Source organism: Salvelinus fontinalis, chromosome 35, assembly GCF_029448725.1.
Source record: "Salvelinus fontinalis isolate EN_2023a chromosome 35, ASM2944872v1, whole genome shotgun sequence".
Taxonomy (NCBI): Eukaryota; Metazoa; Chordata; class Actinopteri; order Salmoniformes; family Salmonidae; genus Salvelinus; species Salvelinus fontinalis.
Genome location: NC_074699.1, coordinates 3,044,270 through 3,066,435, shown reverse-complemented (window position 1 = coordinate 3,066,435; position 22,166 = coordinate 3,044,270). Strand labels below are relative to the sequence as shown.

The following is a 22,166-nucleotide window of genomic DNA, read 5'->3' as shown; positions in this document are numbered from 1 at the left end:
CAACAAATTCAATCTCTTCTAGACATTTTCCTGGACAAAATGTAATAGTGAAAGTGTAAACTTGGCAGTAGAAAACCTAAACAGTATATTTGACCTTTCAGCTTCCCTATCAAATCTAAAAATGCAAGCAGACAGCCTAAGAAAATTAACAACAATGACAAATGGTTTGATGAAGAATGCAAAAATCTAAGAAAGAAACTGAGAAACTTATCCAACCAAAAACATAGAGACCCAGAAAAGCTGAGCCTACGCCGTCACTACGGTGAATCACTAAAACAATACAGAAATACACTATGGAAAAAGAAGGAACAGCACGTCAGAAATCAGCTCAATGAAACTGAAGAATCCATAGAATCTAACCACCTCCGGGAAAATGTAAAACTCTAAACAAACAACAACATGAAGAGTTATCTATCCAAAGCGGAGATGTATTGATAAACCACTTCTCCAATATTTTTTGCTCTATAACAAAGAACAAAGAACAAACAGCAAAAACATATACATGATCAAATACAAATTTTAGAATCCACTATTAAAGACTTCCAGAACCCACTGGATTCTCCAATTACATTGAATGAACTACAGGACAAAATACAAACTCTCCAACCCAAAAAGGCCTGTGGGGTTGATGTTATCCTCAATTAAATGGTAAAATATACAGACCACAAATTCCAATTGGCTAAACTTAAACTCCACAAAATCATCCTCAGCTCTGGCATATTCCCCAATATTTGGAGCGAAGGACTGGTTACCCCAATCCACAAAGCGGAGACAAATTTGACCCCAATAACTACCGTGGGATATGCGTCTCCAGAAACCTTGGGGAAATCTTTTGCATTATCATTAACAGCAGACTCGTACATTTCCTCAGAGAAAACAATGCACTGAGCAAATGTGAAATGGGCTTTTTACCAATTACCATACGACCGACCTCTTATTCACCCTGCACACCATAATTGACAAACAAACAAACCAAAACAAAGGCAAAGTCTTCTCATGCTTTGTTGATTTAAAAAAAGCTCTCGACTCAATTCGGCATGAGGGCCTACTATACAAATTGATGGAAAGTGGTGTTGGGGGAAGAATATACGAAAGAAAAGCCATGTACACAAACAACAAGTGTGCGGTTAAAATTTGCAAAAAACAGACACATTTCTTTCCACAGGGCCGGAGGGTGAGACAGGGACGCAGTTTAAGCCAAACCCTCTCCAACGCTAGAATGGTCTGCAGCACCCGGCCTCACCCTACTAGAATCTGAAGTCAAATGTCTACTGTTTGCTGATGATCTTGTGCTTTTCTCCCCAACCAACGAGGACCTACAGCAGCACCTAGATCTTCTGCACAGATTCTGCCAGACCTGGGCCCTGACAGTAAATCTCAGTAAGACAAAAGTAATGGTATTCCAAAAAAGGTCCAGTTGCCAGGACCACAAATAGGAAATTCAATCTAGACACCATTGCCAGAGAGCACACAAAAAGTATACATACCTCGGCCTAAACATCAGCGCCACAGGTAACTTCCACAAAGATGTGAACGATCTGAGAGAAAAGGCAAGAAGGGCCTTCTATGCCATCAAAAGGAATGTAAAATTTAACATACCAATTAGGATCTGGCAAAAATACTTGAATCAGTTATACAACCCATTGCGATCTGGGGTCCGCTCACCAACCAAGAATTCACAAAATGGGACAAACACCAAATTGAGATTCTGCTTGCAAAATTCTGCAAAAATATCCTCTGTGTACACCATAAAACGCCAAATAATGCATGCAGAGCAGAATTAGGCTGATACCCGCTAATTATCAAAATCCAGAAAAGAGACGTTAAATTCTGCAACCACCTAAAAGGAAGCGATTCTCAAAACATCCATGACAAAGCCATCTCCTACAGAGAAATGAACCTGGAGAAGAGTCCCCTAAGCAAGCTGGTCCTGGGGCTCTGTTCACAAACACAAACAGACCCCACAGAGCCCCAGTACAGCAACACAATTAGACCCAACCAAATCATGAGAAAACAAAAATATAATTACTTGACACATTGGAAAGAATTTACAAAAAAACAGCAAACTAGAATGCTATTTGGCCCTTAACAGAGAGTACACAGTGGCAGAATACCTGACCACCGTGACTGACCCAAAATTAAGGAAATCTTTGACCCCGAAGGCAGACCTGGCTCTCAGGAGAAGACAGGCTATGCGCACATGGCCCACAAAATGAGGTGGAAACTGAGCTGCACTTCCTAACCTCCTGCCAAATGTATAACCATATTAGAGACACATATTTCCCTAAGATTACACAGACCCACAAAGAATTTGAAAACAAATACACATTTGATGAACTCCCATATCTATTGGGTGAAATACAACAGTGTGCAGCAAGATTTGTGACCTGTTGCCACAAAAGAAGGGCAACCAGTGAAGAACAAACACCATTGTAAATACAACTTATATTTATGTTTATTTATTTTCCCTTTTGCACATCATTACAACACTGTATGTAGACATAATATGACATTTGAAAGGTCTTTATTCTTTTGGAACTTTTGTAAGTGTAATGTTTACTGTTATTTTATTTATTTATTTTTAATTTTCTCCCCTTTTCTCCCCAATTTTCGTGGTTTCCAATCGCTAGTAATTACTATCTTGTCTCATCGCTACAACTCTCGTACGGGCTCGGGAGAGACGAAGGTCGAAAGCCATGCGTCCTCCGAAGCACAACCCAACCAAGCTGCGCTGCTTCTTAACACAGCGCGCCTCCAACCCGGAAGCCAGCCGCACCAATGTGTCGGAGGAAACACCGTGCACCCGCCCCCCTCGGTTAGCGGGCGTGCGCCCGGCCCGCCACAGGAGTCGCTGGAGCGCGATGAGATAAGGATATCCCTACCGGCCAAACCCTCCCTAACCCGGACGACGCTAAGCCAATTGTGCATCGCCCCACGGACCTCCCGGTCGCGGCCGGTTGCAACAGAGCCTGGGCGCGAACCCAGAGACTCTGGTGGCGCAGCTAGCACTGCGATGCAGTGCTCTAGACCCCTACGCCACCCGGGAGGCCCTTTACTGTTATTATAGCAAGCGGCAATGGTAAGAGACTTGCTTCTGAAGAGGTGGATTTTAAAAAGTGGAAGCCCGAATTGTTTGGGCACAGATCTGGATAGTAAGACAGAACTTTGCAGGCTATCTCTGCAGTAGATTGCAACTCCGCCCCCTTTGGCAGTTCTATCTTGTCGGAAAATTTTATAGTTAGGGATGGACATTTCAGGGGTTTTGGTGGTCTTCCTAAGCCAGGATTCAGACACGGCTAGGACATCCGAGGTGGCAGAGTGTGCTAGGGCAGTGAATAGAACAAACTTAGGGAGGATGCTTCTAATGTTAACATGCATGAAACCAAGGCTTTTACGGTTACAGAAGTCAACAAATGAAGAGTACCTGGGGAATGGGAGTGGAGCTAGGTTCTGCAGGGCCTGGATTAACCTCCACATCACCAGAGGAACAGACGAGGAGTAGGATAAGGGTACGGCTAAAGGCTAAAAGAACTGGCTGTCTAGTATGTTCAGAACAGAGAGTAAAAGGAGCAGATTTCTGGGCACGGTAGAATAGATTCAAGTCATAATGTACAGACAAACGTATGGTAGGATGTGAATACAGTGGGGGTAAACCTGTGCATAGAGCGACGATGAAATAAATATTGTCTCTAGAAATATAATTTAAACCAGGTGATGTCACCGCATGTGTGGGAGGTGGAACTAAAGTGTTAAGGCGTATTGAGCAGGGCTAGAGGCTCTACAGTGAAATAAGGCAATAATTACTAACCAAAATAGCAATGGACAAGGTATATTGACGTTAGGGAGAGGCATGCCAAGTGATCATAGGAGTCCACTGAGTGGCTTCAGGCAGCTAGCTGGCCGGGGCTAGCTAGCTAGCTAGCTAGCAGAAGGGCCTTTGTGGGAGGTTGCGACGGAAGAAAGTCTGTTGTGGCACCCTCGTGCTGTGACATCGAAAGATGGATCAGCAGGGGTCCGTGTGGTAAATCAGGCCAATTGGAAAAATAGGTATAGTGGCCAAAGAATTTGTCCGATGGGCCTCTTAACCTAACAGTCCGATGTGCTCTAGACAGCTAGAGGGCCGCAGCTAGCAGGCTAGCAGATGGGCCTGGCAAGGCTAGCTCCAGGCTAATTGGTTCTTGCTTCGGGACAGAGACGTTAGCCAGGAGTGGCCACTTGGATAGCAGCTAGCTAGTTGCGATGATCCAGGTGAGGATTTTTTTTTTTTTTAAAGAAAGGTTCAGAGCTTGAGGTAGGAATCTGGAGATATGGGGAAAATAAGTCAGATTTGCTCTGGTTTGAGTCGCGCTGTGCAAACTGGCGAGAGTTGTCCGGGGTAAAGGCAGCTGATGGTCGCTAGCAGTGGCTAGCTGACTACTAGCTAGTAGCTAGTTAGCTGGCTAGCTTCTGTTGGGGGGTTCCGGTTCAGAGGCCGGATCAGCAGGGCTCCGTGTGTTAAACCAGGCCAATTGGCAAAATAGGTATAGTGGCCAAAGAATTTGTCAGATGGGCATCTTAAGCTAACAGTCCGATGTGCTCTAGACAGCTAGCGGGCCGCGGCTAGCAGGCTAACGGGTGGGCATTCAGGGGGCGTCGCGACGGAGGAGTCAGTTGAAAACCCCCCTCGGGTGGAATTACATTGGTAGTCCAGTCGTGATGGGTCAGCGAGGGTCCAGGTATTGTAGCCCAAGGAGGGGCTGATGGGCCTCTTCGGCTTGCTTTATGGGCTTAGCAATGGGCTTAGCAAGATGGGCTTAGCAATGGCTAACTGACTACTAGCTAGTAGCCAGTTGTATGGCTAGGTTTTGATGGGGGTTCCGGTTCTTAAGTATAAAAAAATAGCAGATCCGTACTGAAAGAGATTTGCGTCAGTTCAAATCTGGCATCAGGACAAAAATGTGATTCAGAGTCACCGAATATACTTTAAGTATTTTAATTAAACTCATACGATAAATGGTAAATGCAATTTTCGTATATACGGGTTCGCTGTATCACCGCGCAAGGTAAAACAGAGAACTGTGGAATGTGCTCAAACAACAGTTTTTATACTATGACAGCTTTAGTTCCAACTCGTCCGTTGGCCTATCATAGTAGAGGCTGAGCGCGGTTTAAACTTTGCTCAGCCTATGCTGGCACTCAGACTTGTCCAAGTCCCTTGGTGCTCTCCTCTGTCCGCATCTGGTTGTTGGGTAGATTAGATCCGTCTTGTGTCTCCCCTTCGATTCTACACTCAAACAGTTCCTAATATGGTATTGTCCAGTGCCCTACCCTCCCTGGTTGGCTTAGAGATATGCATCCCTCCCCTCTCCAGATTGACCACAGCTTTTATAGCTTGTCACTCTATGAGGATCAGTCTTTACACACATACACACACACACACATCTGTATTGTTTGTGTGTGTGTGTGTAACAAAACAATATTCATCTTCAAACAATATGGTAGCGGGCTATAGTGCATAAACATAAATCCTAACAGTACCACATTGGGTGAGGCGGGTTGCAGGAGAGTATATTGAGTCTGTAGATGGAAAGTGATATTAAAATATATTCGAAAAAAACCAAGGAAAAACGAGGGAAAACTATATTTACACGGGACAAGACAAAACACACGTCCGACTGCTACGCCATCTAGTTAGTGTATTTTAATTGAAGAGGTTAATGTATATTTAAGTTATATTTATTTTAAGTTATTCATTAATGTTAAGAGAATTTTCCATTCAAGAATTCTACCATTAAAATTACATTTAGACTGTAAAAGATGGTCTTTAGCACATTTCTTATAGAGGGTATCAGTCTTGCATCAAACAGTGAATTCCACTGTACGCAGAATGTTGCATCCGTGTCTGCACAGAGTTATATTTTCACAGCTCACTGTCAGTAAATATCGTACTGTAAATATTGGACTACAAGAGAGTTGCAAGCCTGCAAAGGTAGAGTTATTTAAAGCTTTGAATGGGTCGATTGGGTTCTGGAGGTGTGTGGTTACAGCAATTGCGCAGGGTTGGTGTGGCCTGTTGTGGTGGGGCCCAAAATCCCTGGCGGCGCCCCTGCATTGACCCACCCCCCTCCATTTGTTTTGTACACTGCTGCTACTTGCTGTTTATTATCTATGCATAGTCACTTCATGTACAAATGACCTCTAACCTGTACCCCAGCATACTGACTCGGTACCGGTACCCCCTGTATATAGCCTCATTATTGTTATGTTATTGTGTTACTTTTTATTATTTTTTACTTTAGTTTATTTGGTAAATATTTTCTTTACTCTTCTTGAACTGCACTGCTGGTTGAGGGCTTGTAAGTAAGCATTTCACAGTAAGGTCTACACTTGTTGTATTCGGGGGCATGTGACAAATAAAGTTTGATTTGAGATGAGTAAGACTTTCAGGCCTACCAGAGTTACTCCTATAATCTTACAATACATTGCTTATCTTTATACAAAATATTATGATCGAAAATGAACTAATTAGCCTCCTGTACATCTGTATAGCTGACACAGTAGCCATCTGACATTAAAACAATGCATGTCAGTGTTGTAGGATGCCACCGGCATATTTCTATCTGTCTGGGGTTAGGCCTAAGCTTCTCTTCCTTTATATAGGCAATATTTATTTTTATTAAAATGTTAAATATTATTCAGTAGACACCTAAGCCTTAGGCCTATGCATGCAATGCCCTGATACGTGTAGTGCTCAAATCTCGTGACAGCTGAATGGTGAGGTAGACAATAATTGTTTTAGGAAAGTAGCCTTAAACACTTTAACAAATAGGCAATAAAGTTTTGCATATGCTACACATCGAAACACAAGGAATAGTGTTTTGTCATTTGTTATAGGCTGTTTTTAAAGACACGTAATTGTGGCTCATTTGGCCAATTCAAATCTTCCCTTTCATGTTGTCAGGTGCTTAAATTTCCTAAAGAAAACTCTGAAATTGCATAGTGTTTTATGAAATTTTACAATATTCGAATTAAAATCGCCAATTGGATGGAAACCTAGCAAGTGCGCCAGTCCAGCGTCACTTTGATAATGCCTGCATATCATGGTTCACCAGCAGACCCGAACATCTAAAGAATAAGCTACCAGCCAAACAAGCTTGTAAGAATTGTACGTAAACTCCTGGAGGTTGAATTTTTTTCGTCTCTATCTATATAATTGTATATGTATTTATGTTAAAAATAGGGACCAGAATGGAAATAAGTCCGACTTTATTGTGCAATCCAGGTCACTTTTACAAATCTTTGTGTACTGTTTGGATTGAGGACCAAGATCCTATGGCCCAGACCCAGTTTGGAAAACGCTACGTTGTATAATAATGAACTTATATGTTTACATGTTTTCTGTAAAACATTTAGAAATGGCGATAAATGTAGATGAACAATACATTGTTTACTTTAATGCAAAAGTAACCCTTTGTAAGCTAGCTATTTATTGCACTGAAAAAAGGTCCCTGTTTGACGCCCACCCAGGTTCCTGTGTTCAACTAGTAATGCCTGATGTGCTGTGGAAGATCTGGCCAGTTGGCTAATGTTTTGGAGAACATGGGCTAATAGCTAGCCTAGCTACACTGCTAGTTTGCTAACCACAGTCGGTCAACACAATATAAAAACATCGGAGAAAATAAAACATAAATATACGAGACAGTTTCAGGCGCTAGTAAAAGTCTAATATATGTAACTAGTTAAGTCGTCAATAACATCCAACCGTAGCAGTGGGAAAAGGTAGGGACGTGGTCGAGTATATCGCTAACGTTAGCTAGTTTGGCCAAATACCTTGTTTGGGTTGGTTGTCAACGCTTGAGTTGGACAAACGCTGGCTTGTTAGCTTGCTCGTTTATTGGGTGATGGGTAGCTACAGATTGTAACGGTTGTCAACGCTAGGTATTACTTGAGTTGGACAAACGCGGGCATTTTAGCTTGCTAGTTTATTGGGAGACGGATAGCTACAGATTGTAACACAATATAATGTGATTTAACCAAATATTACTGGTAGTTACAGGCCTGGCTGTACAAAACGTCGTCAGAGAGTTTTCAACTAACAACTTTAATCTGTTATTGGCGTTACTATCTTCGTCCTCCACCATTATAATGAACCACATTTGTTGGGTTAAATCACATTATCTGGTTTTACAATCTGGAGCTAGGAGACGGGTAGTTAACTCGATTTTTAAGTTTCATGACAGCCTGTTTTCGTTGTTTCTCTGTGTTTCCATTTTTCTGCCAGAACCCACACCACCAGTTGTTTGGTCATTAACGTTATGTTGTAATTCTGTAAAACGAACAGATTTTAATTATTCATGCCACTATGCCATTATTCAGCATTGTCATCAGCTCCTCATGGCTGTTAACAAACGACAACTGCATTGATTAGGCAACTAATAATTAAAAACAATGTTTAGCTATTTAGCTACAAACATGGTTATGTCATCAATAGTTGGATTTCATCATGCTATGGTAAGGTAAAGGTGTAGACTACAAGCTAGACTCCCCTTTAGACTACAAGCTCTCCACACACACTTTCATATGGCCTTTGCTTAGACCCTTTGGTGACTGAGATCAACAAACACCAGTGTGAAGGAGAGGGAGGAAGGCCTGATCTTTGAGATGACTGTCTACCCAAAGAATTCCGTGCGGATCTTATCTGCCCGGGAGCGTGGGACCCGCGGCCTTGGCTCCCAGCGCCTCCTGCAGCAGCTTGTTGAGGAGAAGACCCGAAGGATGAAATGGCAGAGTCAGGTAAGGAGCATCCTTGGTGAGGAATGGATGGCAATCATGGAAATCGTGCAATGTATCAAGTTTAACTGAGATGAGTGGTGACTTTTTATGTGCTCTTCTTGTTTTATTTTCCACAGAAAGTGGAGTTGCCGGACAGCCCTCGTTCTACCTTCCTGTTGGCTTTTAGCCCGGACAGGTCAGAATGACATCCTATAAAAAATGTGTTTAGAGGAGATAGAAAGACACCAAGACTGGAAGATTGTATGGTAACTGTTCATGTTTTCCTTTCATATAGGACCTTAATGGCCTCCACTCATGTCAACCACAACATTTATATCACAGTGATTAAGACAGGGAAGTGTGTTCACTCTCTGGTTGGCCATCGCCGCACTCCTTGGTGTCTGACCTTTCACCCTACCATCCCTGGTTTGGTGGCTTCGGGATGTCTGGATGGAGAGGTTCGCATCTGGGACCTGCATGTGAGTGGCTGTCATCTTCTCATGCAAAGGAACCCCAGGGACTACATGTGCTAACATAGACTTAATTAGATGATGACTCCGTCCTCTCCTCTGTGACCTGGAAACCGAAGTGGTTGAGGACGGTGTCAGTTAATTAGTAGGTGAACGGAGGACTTATGCTCACTTCCTTGATGCACATGAGTATTCCAGTCAGTGGCTAGCGCTGAAGTGTTTTAAAATCCACCACACCCCCTTTGAATCAGCTGTTTTCTCGAAGGAGAAAAGCATGCACGCATTTAATAAGAATGCAGCACTTATTTCATCTATAAAATGTCTTCCACAACTAGCTATATATGTATTTTTTTTATCACTTTACACATTTATTTTGGGATTCCACCCTGTAAATGTAATTTGCCTTATGGAGCGGAGTCTCATTTCATACAAGCTAATTAGTTTCCTCGCCTCTGCTCCTCGATTACCTTTGACATTTTTCAAAAGCAGGACAGAGGAGAGTTGAGCAAAACCAATTGAGATTCTCCCTTTTTATCTGTCCCATTATGGCATCTGTAAGAGCACAGGCAGCGCCGTTGAGGCCATCTCCATTTTGAAGTAGTCAATTATCTTATTTTTTTGTGTTTGAAAAATGCATACAGCTTATATTGGTGTTTTACCGCCACCTGCAGTGCAGGAGTCCTGAACCAAATCTTGTCAATAATTTATTGTGGCCACAAGATGGTAGTGATACAGCTTAAAGCCATTTACAAACCAGGTAACCCAATTTGAAGAAGAAGCCAATGCTCTGATCATTGGCTGATCCCTCTCAACCATATGAATCCCCACCCGGTTGACTACTTTTAAATGGTGAAAGCCCTTTATAGCGTACCACAGTATGAGTCAAAATACCCATAAAACCTAAGGTCAAACAGGGAAATGGTTCCAATAGTTTTTTCACCATTTCATTTTCCCCATAGGGGATTTTAGAAACACTTAAAATAAGGGATGTGTTTCGTGTAAGCTTACCCTGGTGTGACATTTTGAAAACCGTGTAAATCTCTCTAGGACAAAGTGACTTATCAATATATTCCCCTGTATTTATCCCTCAAAATGTAATGCTAATTAGCTGCTAATGTGGCTATTATACAGAACCACAAATGCCATGATGATCTGATCTAGACTGCTGAATCGAGGCAAAGGTAAGAATCTCTGGAGTAGCTATCTAATGTTAGCAAAATGTTAAATCTAGACTTGGTTTCCTCTATCGTAATCGCTCCTCGTTCACCCCAGCTGCCAAACTAACCCTGATTCAGATGACCATCCTACCCATGCTAGATTACGGTGACATAATTTATAGATTGGCAGGTAAGGGTGCTCTCGAGCGGCTTGATGTTCTTTACCATTCGGCTATCAGATTTGCCACCAATGCTCCTTGTAGGACACGTCACTGCACTCTATACTCATCTGTAAACTGGTCATCTCTGTATACCCGTCGCAAGACCCACTGATTGATGCTAGGGATGCACCGATATGACATTTTTGGCCATACCGATATCCAATATGTTCCTTGCCCAAAAGAACGACACCGATATTTTACATTTTAGCTGCCTTTTAAACATTCTAGTACATTAAATAGTTACACACACACACATATGGACACAGCGGTCTAAGGCACTACATTTCAGTGCAAGAGGCGTCACTACAGTCCCTGGTTCGATTCCAGGCTGTATCACATCCGGCCGTGATTGGAAGTCCCATAGGGCAGCCCACAATTGGCCCAGCGTCGTCCAGGTTGGGCCAGGGTAGGCTGTCATTGTAAATAAGAATTTGTTCTTAACTGACTTGCATGGTTAAATAAAGGTTACACACACACCACACCACACTGACCAAAAAGTTATTTTGTTGTAATTTACGTATGTCCCCATTACCAGCAAAGCATAATCAAAACCTATTTCTTTCACTTACTTGTTGTGCAGTTTCGTTTTTAATTTGTTCAGCAGTTTCATTCTCAACAAGGATTTCATCATACATGTCAAGCAGTGAAGTTTCTTACTCTGTGTGCACTGTCACTGTGTCCGTTTCCATCTTGTCCAGCTGTGTCTGTAACATTTCATGTAAACCCTGTGTCTTGTCTGCATCGAAGTAGTGGTCCTTGTACCCAGCATCGGACATGGTAGCGACACAGTAAAGAGGCTCAGAGAGAATACCACAGAATCACTTGTTCACAGTCTCGAGTACTTTTGCAAGTTTTAACCCCACGCTCTAATCGGTAGTTTTGTTGAGCATGCGTTTCAATGCCATGACAGAGGGTATTATGTCAGCTGCAGACGCAGTTGATGAGCTTATTTCTCCAGTCAGTTGTTCCAATGAGGGAGTGTGTTCATGTTTCAAACATGTTCTCAAATGCCCATGAAATGGCAGCAGCACATTCTTGAGCATGCAATACGGCTTTCCTCAGCACAGTAGGTCAATGAGGATTTCGTACTATCAGACTCAGCATGCTCATGGGGCTGACACCGCTGGTCCAAATGTCAGTCTTGACGCCTATAGCAAGTAGCATAATGAATTCCATTATCTTGGCATTAATGGATTTCGCCTTTGAGTTGTGTCTCTCTAGTTGATGCTTATTTATAAAACCCTCTTAGGCCTCACTCCCCCCTGAGATATCTACTGCAGCCCTCATCCTCCACATACAACACCCATTCTGCCAGTCACATTCTGTTAAAGGTCCCCAAAGCACACACATCCCTGGGTCGCTCCTCTTTTCAGTTCATTGCAGCTAGCGACTGGAACGAGCTGCAACAAACACTCAAACTGGACAGTTTTATCTCAATCTCTTCATTCAAAGACTCAATCATGGACACTCTTACTGACAGTTGGGGCTGCTTTGCGTGATGTATTGTTTATACCTTCTTGCCCTTTGTGCTGTTGTCTGTGCCAAATAATGTTTGTACCATGTTTTGTGCTGCTACCATATTGTTGTTGTGTTGCTACCATGCTGTGTTGCTGCCTTGCTATGTTGTTGTCTTAGGTCTCTCTTTATGTAGTGTTCTCTTGTCGTGATTTGTGTGTTATCCTATATTTATAAAAATAAATCCCAGCCCCCATCCCCGCAGGAGACCTTTTGGTAGGTCGTCATTGTAAATAATAATTTGTTCTTAACTGACTTGCCTAGATAAATAAAACTTGTAGTAATGAATAAATTGGCAACATTTCTTTAAATTGACAATTCTGAGAACTGTCTTGTGCAGGTTTTAAGTTGTCATAATACCTGTTAGCAAAGGTGTCAGCTAGAGATAATGTGCAGGAGCTTGCAGGGATTTGTTGTTTTGCACGATGTCTACAGTGCCTTGCAAAAGTATTCATCCCCCTTGGCGGTTTTCCTATATGGTTGCATTACAACCTGTAATTGAAATAGATTTTTATTTGGATTTCATGTAATGGACATTCACAAAATGGTCCAAATTGGTGAAGCGAAAAAGAAAAATTACCTGTTTCAAAAAATTCTATAAAATATAAAACGGAAAAGTGGTGCGTGCATATATATTCACCCCCTTTGCTATGAAGCCCATAAATAAGATCTGGTGCAACCAATTACCTTCAGAAGTCACATAATTAGTTAGATTGCACACAGGTGGACTTTATTTAAGTGTCACATTATTTCAGTATATAGACACCTGTTCTGAAAGGCCCCAGAGTCTGCAACACCACTAAGCAAGGGACACCACCAAGCAAGCGGCACCATGAAGACCAAGGAGCTCTCCAAACAGGTCAGGGACAAAGTTGTGGAGAAGTACAGATCAGGGTTGGGTTATAAAAAAATATCAGAAACTTTGAACATCCCACGGAGCACCATTAAATCCATTATTAAAATATTTAAAGAATATGGCACCACAACAAACCTGCCAAGAGAGGGCTGCCCACTAAACCTCACGGACAAGGCAAGAAGGGCATTAGAGAGGCAACAAAGAGACCAAAGATAACCCTGAAGGAGCTGCAAAGCTCCACAGTGGAGATTGGAGTATCTGTCCATAAGACCACTTTAAGCCGTACACTCCACAGAGCTGGGCTTTATGGAATAGTGGGCAGAAAAAAGCCATGCTTAAAGAAAAAAATTTGGGGTTTGGTTTGGTGTTCGCCAAAAGGCATGTGGGAGACTCCACAAACATATAGAAGGTACTTTGGTTAGATGAGACTAAAATTTAGCTTTTTGTCCATCGAGGAAAACGCTATGTCTGGTGCAAACCATCACCCCGAGAACACCATCCCCACAGTGAAGCATGGTGGTGGCAGCATCATGCTGTAGGGATGTTTTTCATCGGCAGGGACTGGAAAACCAGTCAGAATTGAAAGAATGATGGGTTGCGCTAAATACAGGGAAATTCTTGAGAGAAACCTGTTTGTCTCAGGCTCAAACCTCTAGAAGACAGAGGTTCACCTTCCAGCAGGACAATACTGCTAAAGCAACACTCAAGTGGTTTAAGGGGAAACATTTACATGTCTTGGACTGGCTCAGACCTCAATCCAATTGAGAATCTGTGGTATGACTTAAAGATTGCTATACACCAGCGGAACCCATCCAACTTGAAGGAGCTGGAGCAGTTTTGCCTTGAAGAATGGGCAAAAATCCCAGTGGCTAGATGTGCCAAGCTTATAGAGACATACCCAAGAGATGTGCAGCTGTAATTGCTGCAAAAGGTGTCTACAAAGTATTGACTTGGGGGGGGGGGGGGGGGTGAATAGTTATGCATGCTCAAGTTTTCATTTTCTTTGTCTTGTTTGTTTCACAAGAAAAAATATTTTGCATCTTCAAAGTGGCGAGCATGTTGTGTAAATCAAATGATACAACCCCCCCCCCCCCCCCCCCCCCCCCCCCCAAATATAAATCCATTTTAGTTCCAGGTTGTAAAAATAGGAAAAATGCCAAGGGGGTGAATACTTTCGCAAGCCACTGTACTTTGATACAAATGAGCATTTTCGAATCTGAGCGTAAATGGAGCAGAATATATTGGTAAATATTACCTTGTCCGAGAAAGATTTACATGGTTATCAAAACGTCACACTAGTGTAAACCTACTCAAAACTTAGCCCTTTTAAGTGTTTCTAAAATCCCCAATGAGAAAAATAAATGGTGGAAAAACTATACGAACCATTTCCCTGTATGACTGCTAGGTTTTATGGGTACAATGACAGCTCGACTGTGGAGCTCTATGGCAGTGTCCATGCAAAAACGGGTTATATCTGTTAGGTTCAAATTTTTCAGAGTAAATATCTCACTGACACTAGAGAAGCTAAACCAAGTTTAATTCTTCCCAAAGGGTCGACGCAGCTGTGTTCAGACAAAGACATGTTTCCACCACTACAAGTATATACACTCCACTTTAGGCACGCCTCCTCTCCAATCCTTACATCTTATAGTTTGACAGGAAGAGGATAATAAACCGTGATTTTTCCCTTCAGGGGATCTGACCTGACCTCAACTCCTCCTTCGCCTAATCCATAGATGTCCATCCGCTTCCTCTATAGCAATCCTGTGATCTCCTCCCGTCCACCCCTCCCGTCCATCTGAGTTTACAAACTCAGAGACTTATCACACCATACACAATTTTATTTCCATCTCTCATCACACAACAAAATGACATTCTAGCTGAATCTGCTGTCTTGTTCCATGTCAGCTGGAGCGCTTTTTGTTTCTCCACTCTCTCCTTCTGGTTCCTAAGAGAGGGACAGCATAAGACTTGGAAAGCAACAAAAAGACTCACCAAACATTAACAATGTGATAAGCTATGCATAATTATATGTGCATGAAAACCGAAGTCTGAGACCATGACAAGTCCCACTCTCTTCACCTGACTCTATGCCTCCAGGATACATTTCTGCTGGATTCCACGAAAATGAAAGCCCTAAAAAGCCTCATGCTTTCGCCCAGTCTTCCCCGTTCGGCCCCAGGTTCCGAGAGGTGTTCCCAAGTCATATCATTTTCACTTTGTTCCCCATCTCCTCCATTGCCACACCCCTACATCCTCCTAAGATAACTCGGCACTGTATATGCTTTCACATCAATGACTTCAACATGTTCTTTAGAGTACAATTACCCCAACATCTAACCTCTTTCATATGATCATACGATCTTACGATCATACGATCTTTACCACTGCAGGTGCTATAAGGAGTAGTGTGTGTATGGACCAGACCAACACTGTCCCAAAACCCCCGCCTGGTGCATCTTGATGTACACTCAATCTCCAGAATTCAGCCCGTGCCCTTGGTTATCTCTGCTTTCACCTGAGGATATACATAATGCAACACATTTCCTGACAACATAAACTCTCCTCTTATGGCAAGATCACTAATTTGTGACATTTGAATAACAGCCTCCCCTGTACTCCCATCGGTCTCCCAGTTACCAATCCATGTGGCACGAGTCCTCATTAACTGATATCCCAACAATGCTAACCCCTGCTTCTACTAACATGGCCCATGCCCATAACCTTCAATTAATCTGTCAAGTGTTCGCCGGCTGTTAGAAAATGGGGAAAAGATTAATGAGTTGGGACGAATATCCAACCTAACAAATCTCTGAGTCACAGGTTTCTTGAACGTTTACCATAGTGTCTGAAATGCCACCACTATCTCTTCTACTCTCACCATGATCTGGGTATGTGTAATGTTCAATTAAATCCCCATATTGTGTACAGTTAGCTCATAGGAGAGGGAGGACAGCTATCTCCTGTAACAATATACAGTCTCTGGGAATGATACACTATCATGATCAAATGTTCATTTTGTTCGATAAAGTTCATATTTATGTCCAAATACCTCCTTTTTGTTTGCGCGTTTAGTCCAGTAATCCAAAATGCAGAAGGCGCGGGAACTAAGTCCAGACGACAAGTCAAAAAACGTTCCATTACAGTTCGTAGAAACATGTCAAACGATGTATATAATCAATCTTTAGGATGTTTTTATAATAAATCTTAAATAATATTCCAACCGGACAATTCCTTTGTCTTTAGAAATGAAAAGGAACGGAGCTCGCGCTCCGTGCTGAACTAAAGGCTTTCAATCAGACCACTGGTTCAAACTGCTCTTATGAGCTCCCCCTTCACAGTAGAAGCCTGAAACAACGAGACTGTTGACATCTAGTGGAAGCCTTAGGAAGTGTAATCTTACCCCATAGACACAGTATATTGGATAGGCAATCACTTGAAAAACTACAAACCTCAGATTTCCCACTTCCTAGTTGGATTTTTCTCAGGTTTACCGCCTTCCATATGAGTTCTGTTATACTCACAGACATCATTCAAACAGTTTTAGAAACGTCAGAGTGTTTTCTATCCAAATCTACTAATAATATGCATATCCTAGCCTCTGGGCCTGAGTAGCAGGCAGTTTACTCTGGGCACGCTTTTCACCCGGACGTGAAAATACTGCCCCCTACACCAGTGAGGTTAACCAGTTTGCTAAATTTTTCCCATATTCGAGCCAAATTGGTAGAATGCTGGTGCGATTCTTTCAGCGTCTCCATGGCTTTATTAAAATCCTCTAGCTCCACATTACAGGGAGAATCGGGTCCGTTTGTCACCATATCAATAATTATTATTCCCTAACCTCTCCTGACGGTATTACACAGATATTAATTTTCACAGTCTGCTGCCTCAGTTTGTATGATGGCAATTTGCATATACTCCAGAATGTTATGAACAGTGATCAGATGAATTGCAATTAATTACAAAGTCCCTCTTTGCCATGCAAATTAACTGAATCCCCCCCAAAAACATTTCCACTGCATTTCAGCCCTGCCACAAGGACCAGCTGACATCATGTCAGTGATTCTCTCGTTAACACAGGTGTGAGTGTTGACGAGGACAAGGCTGGAGATAACTCTGTCATGCTGATTGAGTTAGAATAACAGACTGGAAGCTTCAAAAGGAGCGTGGTGCTTGGAATCATTGTTCTTCCTCTGTCAAACATGGTTACCTGCAAGGAAACACGTGCCGTCATCATTGCTTTGCACAAAAAGGGCTTCACAGGCAAGCATATTGCTGCCAGTAAGATTGCACCTAAATCAACCATTTTATCGGATCATCAAGAACTTCAAGGAGAGCGGTTCAATTGTTGTGAAGATGGCTTCAGGGCGCCCAAGAAAGTCCAGCAAGCGCCAGGACCGTCTCCTAAAGTTGATTCAGCTGCGGGATCGGGGCACCACCAGTACAGAGCTTGCTCAGGAATGGCAGCAGGCAGGTGTGAGTGCATCTGCACGCACAGTGAGGCGAAGACTTTTGGAGGATGGCCTGGTGTCAAGAAGGGCAGCAAAGAAGCCACTTCTCTCGAGGAAAAACATCAGGGACAGGCTGATATTCTGCAAAAGGTACAGGGATTGGACTGGTGTAAAGTCATTTTTTCTGATGAATCCCCTTTCCGATTGTTTGGGGCATCCGGAGAAAAGCTTGTCCGGAGAAGACAAGGTGAGTGCTACCATCAGTTCTGTGTCATGCCAACAGTAAAGCATCCTGAGACCATTCAGGTGTGGGGTTGCTTCTCAGCCAAGGGAGTGGGCTCACTCACAATTTTGCCTAAGGACACAGCCATGAATAAAGAAGGAACACATCTTCCGAGAGCAACTTCTCCCAACCATCCAGGAACAGTTTGGTGACGAACAATGCCCTTTCCAGCATTATGGAGAACCTTGCCATAAGGCAAAGGTGATAACTAAGTGGCTCGGGGAACAAAACATTGATATTTTGGGTCCATGGCCAGGAAACTCCCCAGACCTTAATCCCATTGAGAACTTGTGGTCAATCCTCAAGAGGTGGGTGGACAAACAAAAACCCACAAATTCTGACAAACTCCAATTATTGATTATGCAAGAATGGGCTGCCAACAGTCAGGATGAGGCCCAGAAGTTAATTGACAGCATGCCAGGGCGTATTGCAGAGGTCTTGAAAAAGAAGGGTCAACACTGCAAATATTGACTCTTTGCATCAACTTCATGTAATTGTCAATAAAAGCCTTTGACACTTATGAAATGCTTGTAATTATACTTCAGTTTTCCATAGTAACATCTGACAAAAATATCTAAAGACACTGAAGCAGCAAACTTTGTGGAAATTAATATTTGTGTCATTCTCAAAACTTTTGGCCACGACTGTATACTCCACTTTAGGCACGCCTACTCTCCAATCCTGACCTGTTATGGTTTGATAGGAAGAGGATAATAGGATAATAAACCATAATTTCTCCCTTCAGGGGATCTGACCTGACCTCAACCCCTCCTTTGACTAATCCACAGATGTCCATCCGCTTCCCCTATAGCAATCCTGTGACCTCCTCTCGTCCACCCAACACATTCCAAAGCCATCTGTCTTTCTACAGAGAACCATTAACCTCTGACATAAAAACCAGTCTCTTCCACTCCTTTATATACTATGCTTATGAGTATAACAATGTTCAAAGTTTACCCCGAATCCAACATATCCAACTAGAAATCTCTAACTATTTTTGTGTGTGGCGCTGGTGTAGGTGACCATGTCCTCTCTTGCCTCATCACAAGTTTGATTTTTTACCAATCGATTTCCTTGGACTCTCTTAAAAGTAGTTGGATGATATGACTTTATGAGTTTTTGTGCATAATATTGACACTAATCTTCTTCTTTTGAACATTGTGTGGCCCATCTGATGCCCAGGGTGGCAGTGAGAGCTGGTTCACTGAGAGCAATGTGGCCATTGCCTCCCTGGCCTTTCACCCTACTGCCCAGCTCCTTCTCATAGCAACAAACAATGAGGTTCACTTCTGGGACTGGAGTAGGAGGGAGCCATTTGCCCTGGTCAAGACTGCCAGCGAGACAGAGAGAGTCAGGTCTGACGAAAAGCTCCACCTTCCTCATCTCCCTGTCATTTCCACTGTGTTCGATTAGTTGACATGTTGAAACTTTGCTGAAATTTCTGAATTTGAAAACCGAGTCAGATATTCTCAAACTGTATTTGAGCAAAATGGAGATGATGACACATGTGAATGCTCTGTTGCAGACTGGTGAGGTTTGACCCACTGGGTCATTACCTGTTGACCGCTATAGTGAATCCCTCTAACCAACAGGTGAGACTCTGTCTAATTCTTTACGTTATATACTTTACATTAGGTCAGTTACGTCATATCAAGAACATTGTGTTCCCGTTGTGTGCTTTTCAGCAGAGTGATGATGACTCTGAGGTCCCCATGGATAGCATGGAGATGCCTCACTTTCGCCATCGATCCTTCCTTCAGTCCCAACCGGTCCGCCGTACCCCCATTCTCCACAACTTCCTGCACATCCTGTCATCGAGGAACTCAGGCTCACAGTCTGAGGAGCAGCAGCATCCTGCACCCGCTGTCAATAGTGCTGCTGACTATCCTAGTCTTCCCTCAGGACGTTATTCCGCCCTGCGGAATCGCTCCCGACCCCCCTACCAGGGTTGTGTGCAACACCTTGGTATGGTTTGCTTCTGCAGTCGGTGCTCTGCCACCCAAGCCCCTTCACCATCTGGAGAGGACCCCTCTGACCCTGAGAGCCTGGAGACCCAGTCCTATGCCTCCACCTTCTCCTCTGCTCGCACTGAGCCCCGGCAGCCCTCTGAGCCTCGCTCCTCACACCGTCCCTCTGCCTTCAGCAGTGTGTACGGCGGTGCTAGAGGACACTCTTTACGCACTCCATCTTCAGGCCACCAGCAGCCAGGCCGGGAGGGTTCTGGGCGACTGGCGGGGGCAGACTGGATGGGTAGCATGCTCAACATGCGGCCTGAGCGTAGTGGGGGTGTTGGGGTATCTCCACCTAGGACCAGTGCATCGTCTGTCAGCCTGGTGTCTGTGCTGAGGCAGCAAGAGTGCTCCTATCAGTCGCCTGTCTACACCTCTGCCACAGAGGGAGGAAGCTTTCCCCCAGCAGTTATGAGCCCCCACACCAGTGGAAACAGCTCTGTAGATGGACCCAGCACTAGTAGTGGACACCACTCTCTTGGGGAGGGAGGGAGCAACAGCCCCACCTCTATCCGTAACGTGCTGCAGTGCAACTTGAATCGCTACTTCATGGAGTATGATCGCATGCAGGAAATGGAGCAGTCAGGTGGTGCTGGTGGAGAGAGCAGCCAAGAGCAACAGACACGGGAGATGCTCAGTAATAACATAGACTCTGAGTGGCCTGTCACCCCTCATTATCATCCCCCCCATAGCAGTGATGGTCGGTCTGGTCCCTTCCGCAACCATATGAATCGCTGCAGGGTCTGCCACAACCTGTTCACGTTTAACCAAGGTACACAGCGCTGGGAGCGCACCGGCCAGACCCCATCACAAGAGGAAGGGAGCACCTCATTGCAGCCCCCAAGCCCCAACCCTGCCTTTCACAACATGAGGCAGACTGTGCTACAGGATCCCCAGTCCTCTGACAGGAGACAGTTAGCACAGCCACAGCCCAGTGCTGATGAACCTGGAGGGGACACAGCCTTCCCTCACCGGGGAACCTCCAGCCCTCAGAGAGAACAGGCAGTGGGGTCGGGGTATAATCAGGAGACAGTCCAGTGGGAGAGGGTTTACAGACAGTCTGCCAGTCCAAGTCCAGCGGTGAATGTACCACAAGAGGCCTTAAACCAAGAAATGCCTGACGAAAGCCCTGATGACGATTACCTGAGAAGGTGAGAGAATCGGGTGTTAGGGTCTTGTTTATCTATATTTTGTGCAATTTGTTAAATGAAAAACATAATCGATGCATAGCTTTTTCCAATATACTGGAAGTAGCATGATGGCTGAACTCTGACTTTGAGGCAGTTATAGATGGAGGTGAGATGCAACATTCGACACGTCTTATAAGCTGCCAAGTCCGCCCTACCACAACACCTACAAATAACCCCAAAGCACCCCATGCTTGTGACATTAGTGCAATCATACAGACAAACTTTGCATATCTTGCTTTTTGTGCTTCATTCAAAGTTGATAAAAGGCATTTTCCAAACTTGTGCAGTCATTAGGGCTATGTTTTGGTAAGGATCTCTGACAAAGGGGCGGCAGGTAGCCTAGTGGTTAGAGCGTTGGGCCAGTAACCGGAAGGTTGCTGGATCGAATCCCCGAGCTGACAAGGTAAAAATCTTGTCGTTCTGCCCCTGAGCAAGGCAGTTAACCCACTGTTCCCTGGGCGCAGAAGACGTGGATGTCGATTAAGGCAATCTCTGATTCAGAGGGGTTGGGTTAAATGCGGAAGACACATTTCAGTTGAATACATTCAGTTGGACAACGGACTAAGTATCCCCCCTTTCCTATCCCAATTAAAGTATAAATTTCATTCGGTTTTGAGACGATGCTCTGCCTCCATGGCTTCCCATTCTTGCTCATTAGCTGCTTGGCAGATGTGTCTTCTGGAGGGTTTTGTAATGCCTTCCTTGGCAGTTTGCTTTGCCTCGACTGTAGTGGGCCTTACTTGGCCTGACTGTCTGTCAACTGCCCCACTGGCTATAGTCAGTGGAATTATTTGACCTTCCTGACCTTGTCTTCACGACCAATCCAGTCGAAAGAAAATACATGCGGGTATTGATGTATGAAAAAAGCAATTTTTCTATCCAGTGTCTGTGTTCTTTTGCCCGTCGTTCTTTTTATTGGTCAGTCTGAGATATGGCTTTTTCTTTGCAACTCTGCCTAGAAGGCCAGTATCTCGGAGTCACCTCTTCACTGTTGACGTTGAGACTGGTGTTTTGCGGGTACTATTTAATGAAGCTGCCAGTTGAGAACTTGTGTATGTTTCTCAAACTAGACACTCTAATGTACTTGTCCTCTTGCTCAGTTGTGTACCGGGGCCTCCCACTCCTCTTTTACTCTGGTTAGAGCAAGTGTGCGCTGTTCTGTGAAGGGAGTAGTACACAGCGTTGTACGAGATCTTCAGTTTCTTAGTAATTTTTCACATGGAATAGTCTTTATTTCTCAGAACAAGAATAGACTGACGAGTT

General features: G+C 43.8%; 1 protein-coding gene across 10 annotated transcripts in view; it reads left to right on the top strand.

Annotated features, from left to right (window-relative positions):
* The first annotated feature begins 7,049 nt into the window (after nt 1-7,049).
* LOC129834232 (muscarinic acetylcholine receptor M4-like) overlaps nt 7,050-22,166 on the top strand; it is a 184,079-nt gene continuing 168,962 nt past the window's right edge. For 2 of the 10 annotated variants that reach the window (XM_055899005.1, XM_055899002.1), the window contains exons 1-7: nt 7,494-7,758; nt 8,575-8,772; nt 8,889-8,947; nt 9,047-9,230; nt 18,887-19,059; nt 19,230-19,296; nt 19,390-20,864. In XM_055899005.1, the coding sequence (XP_055754980.1) occupies nt 8,641-8,772; nt 8,889-8,947; nt 9,047-9,230; nt 18,887-19,059; nt 19,230-19,296; nt 19,390-20,864 (2,090 nt within the window). In that variant the 5' untranslated portion in view covers nt 7,494-7,758; nt 8,575-8,640. The other 8 variants (XM_055899003.1, XM_055899006.1, XM_055899007.1 and 5 more) reach the window with 8 other exon arrangements.